We start from the raw sequence: 2,278 nt of genomic DNA on the forward strand, positions 1-2,278 counted from the left end.
TCTCTAGTGGTAAATACCTGGTCTCGGCGTCAACTAACGTCTTGCTGATGTAATAAACCGGGAGTTGTACACCACTATCCCTCAATAGTATGGTGCTGGCTGCGTGCTCGGATATTGAGAGGTACATATACAGGTCTTCTCCTGGTTCCGGGGTTGCCAATGCTGGTGCCCGCCCAAGGTAGTCCTTGAGATCTTGGAAGGCTCTATCGCACTCCTCGTTCTATTGAAACCCCTTCCACCGCTTCAAAAGTTGATAAAATGGTTGGTATCGATCAGCAAACTTGGAGATAAATCGGTTGAGAGCAGCCAACATTCCGGTCAGTTTCTACACTTCTTTTGGATTGCTCGATGGTCTGAGACACATCACGGCTTCGATCTGATCAGGGTTAACCTCGATCCCCCATTTAGTAATCAAATAACCCAAGAACTTGCTAGACCCTACTCCGAAAGCGCATTTTTTAGCGTTGAGGCGCAGCTAGTGTCTCCGAAGTATCTCGAACACCTTTTTAAGGTCTTCAATGTGCTGCCCTTCTTCCTTTTTATCACCATGTCGTCAATGTATACCTCAACCATATGTCCAATCTTATCCCGAAACATCCTCGTCATCATTCGTTGATAAGTGGCTCCCGCGTTCTTCAATTTGAATGGCATCACGGTGTAGTGATAGATAGCATTGGGTGTTATGAATGCCGTTTTCTCCTGGTCCTTGGCGGCTAGGGAAATCTGGTGATAACCCTGGAAAGCATCGAGGAAGCTCATCCTTGGGTGCCCGCGTGTGGTGTCCACTAATTTATCGATCTTCGGCATTGGGAACAGATCCTTTGGGCAGGCCCAGTTTAGATCAGTGAAATCGACGCAAACCCTCCATTTATCGGACTTCTTTTTCACTACCACTGTGTTTGCGAGCCACTCTGGAAAGAACGTTTCCTTTATGGCCCCGACCTCTCTGAGCTTCCCGACCTCCTGCCTGATAGCCTCTGTGCGCTCCTTTATGGACCTCCTTGGTCTCTGCTTCTTAGGATGGCATAAAGGGTCCACATTTAGTTTGTGAACTATAAACTCGGGGTCAACCCCGGGTACCTCATATGGGCTCCAAGCGAACACATCCACGTTTCGTATGAGAAAAAGGAGCAACTCCACCCTATCCCCATTGTTCAGGCCTGCCCCTATCAGGAAGCTCTTTTCGCCTCTCGGCAGGATTCTCACTCTCACTAAATCCTCGATGACATCGGTCCCTTTCACTTGGGGCTGCTGTAATTGCTATAGGGGGCCCTTCTCGGTTGACTCCTCCCTTTCGGTTTATTTGTAGGCTGTGGCCACTACGCATTGCCTACCTGCTTGCTGATCACCCCGTATCATTGCAATCCCATCTTCGGTTCGAAACTTGACCTTGACGTGCAGTGTGGACGGTATAGCTCCCATGTCATGAATCCATGGCCTCCCGAGGATTGCCGTATACGGTGAGAAAGAAGCGACCACTATTAAAGTCACAATCACCTCCTTACCTCCTATGTTGACCGGTAGTGAAATTTGCCCCTTTGGTGTCACCAGGTGCCCATCGAATCCCATTAATGGCATATCATACTTGGACAAATCCTCATTTTTCAGGCCAAGCCCCCTGTACAGGTCCGGGTACATCACATCTGCTCCACTCCCTGGTCTATCATTACTTTCTTTACTATGAAACCCCTCACACGGGCCATTACTACTAAAGCATTGTAGTGCGGTTGAGTGGTGCCTTCCAAGTCATCTTTATCAAACACTATGGGTTGTCTGGTGTACCTCAACTTCTTCCCCGGGGATTGCTCTCTTGTGCAACCTTCTGCTGATACCACGGTCAATACCCCCTTCATTGTGGATGCTCGTATGCCTCTTGGTACTGCATGGATGACTTCTATTACTCCCAGAGGTGGTGGGAGGGGTTTCGACGCTGCTGACCCTTTTGCCTGGTCTTAGTCAGAAATTCCTTCAAATGTCCTGCCTTGACCAACTGCTTTGGTGACCCTTCAATATGCTGCACTGTGCCCTTTATCACAGTGGTAGGTGCAATACAAATTATGGTTTCTTCTTGATGGGTTGCCCGCCATCTTGTTCGGATGCTTAAAATACGGCTCATTTTTTATCCTCTCAACGATCCCATGCACGGGCTCCTTAAACACCGCATTGACTCCTCCAACCACCGTACCGGGCTCTTGAATTCTTAAATCTTTCCTGTATCTGGGGTTGAAGCCAATATTCCGCGGGTAATTGATGATGGAAGCCTTCCCCTTGGTCTACA

General features: G+C 48.6%; 1 protein-coding gene across 1 annotated transcript; it reads right to left on the bottom strand.

Annotated features, from left to right (window-relative positions):
- Nucleotides 1-438: 438 nt before the first annotated feature.
- LOC142640136 (uncharacterized) lies at nucleotides 439-1,638 on the bottom strand. The gene is made up of 2 exons (XM_075814229.1): nucleotides 1,335-1,638; nucleotides 439-1,166 (listed from the first exon to the last, which is right to left on the bottom strand). Exons 1-2 carry the CDS (start codon nucleotides 1,636-1,638, stop codon nucleotides 439-441), a joined length of 1,032 nt encoding a protein of 343 aa, XP_075670344.1.
- Nucleotides 1,639-2,278: the final 640 nt, after the last annotated feature.

The sequence above is a fragment of the Castanea sativa genome, chromosome 6 (assembly GCF_040712315.1).
Source record: "Castanea sativa cultivar Marrone di Chiusa Pesio chromosome 6, ASM4071231v1".
NCBI classification, from domain to species: Eukaryota; Viridiplantae; Streptophyta; class Magnoliopsida; order Fagales; family Fagaceae; genus Castanea; species Castanea sativa.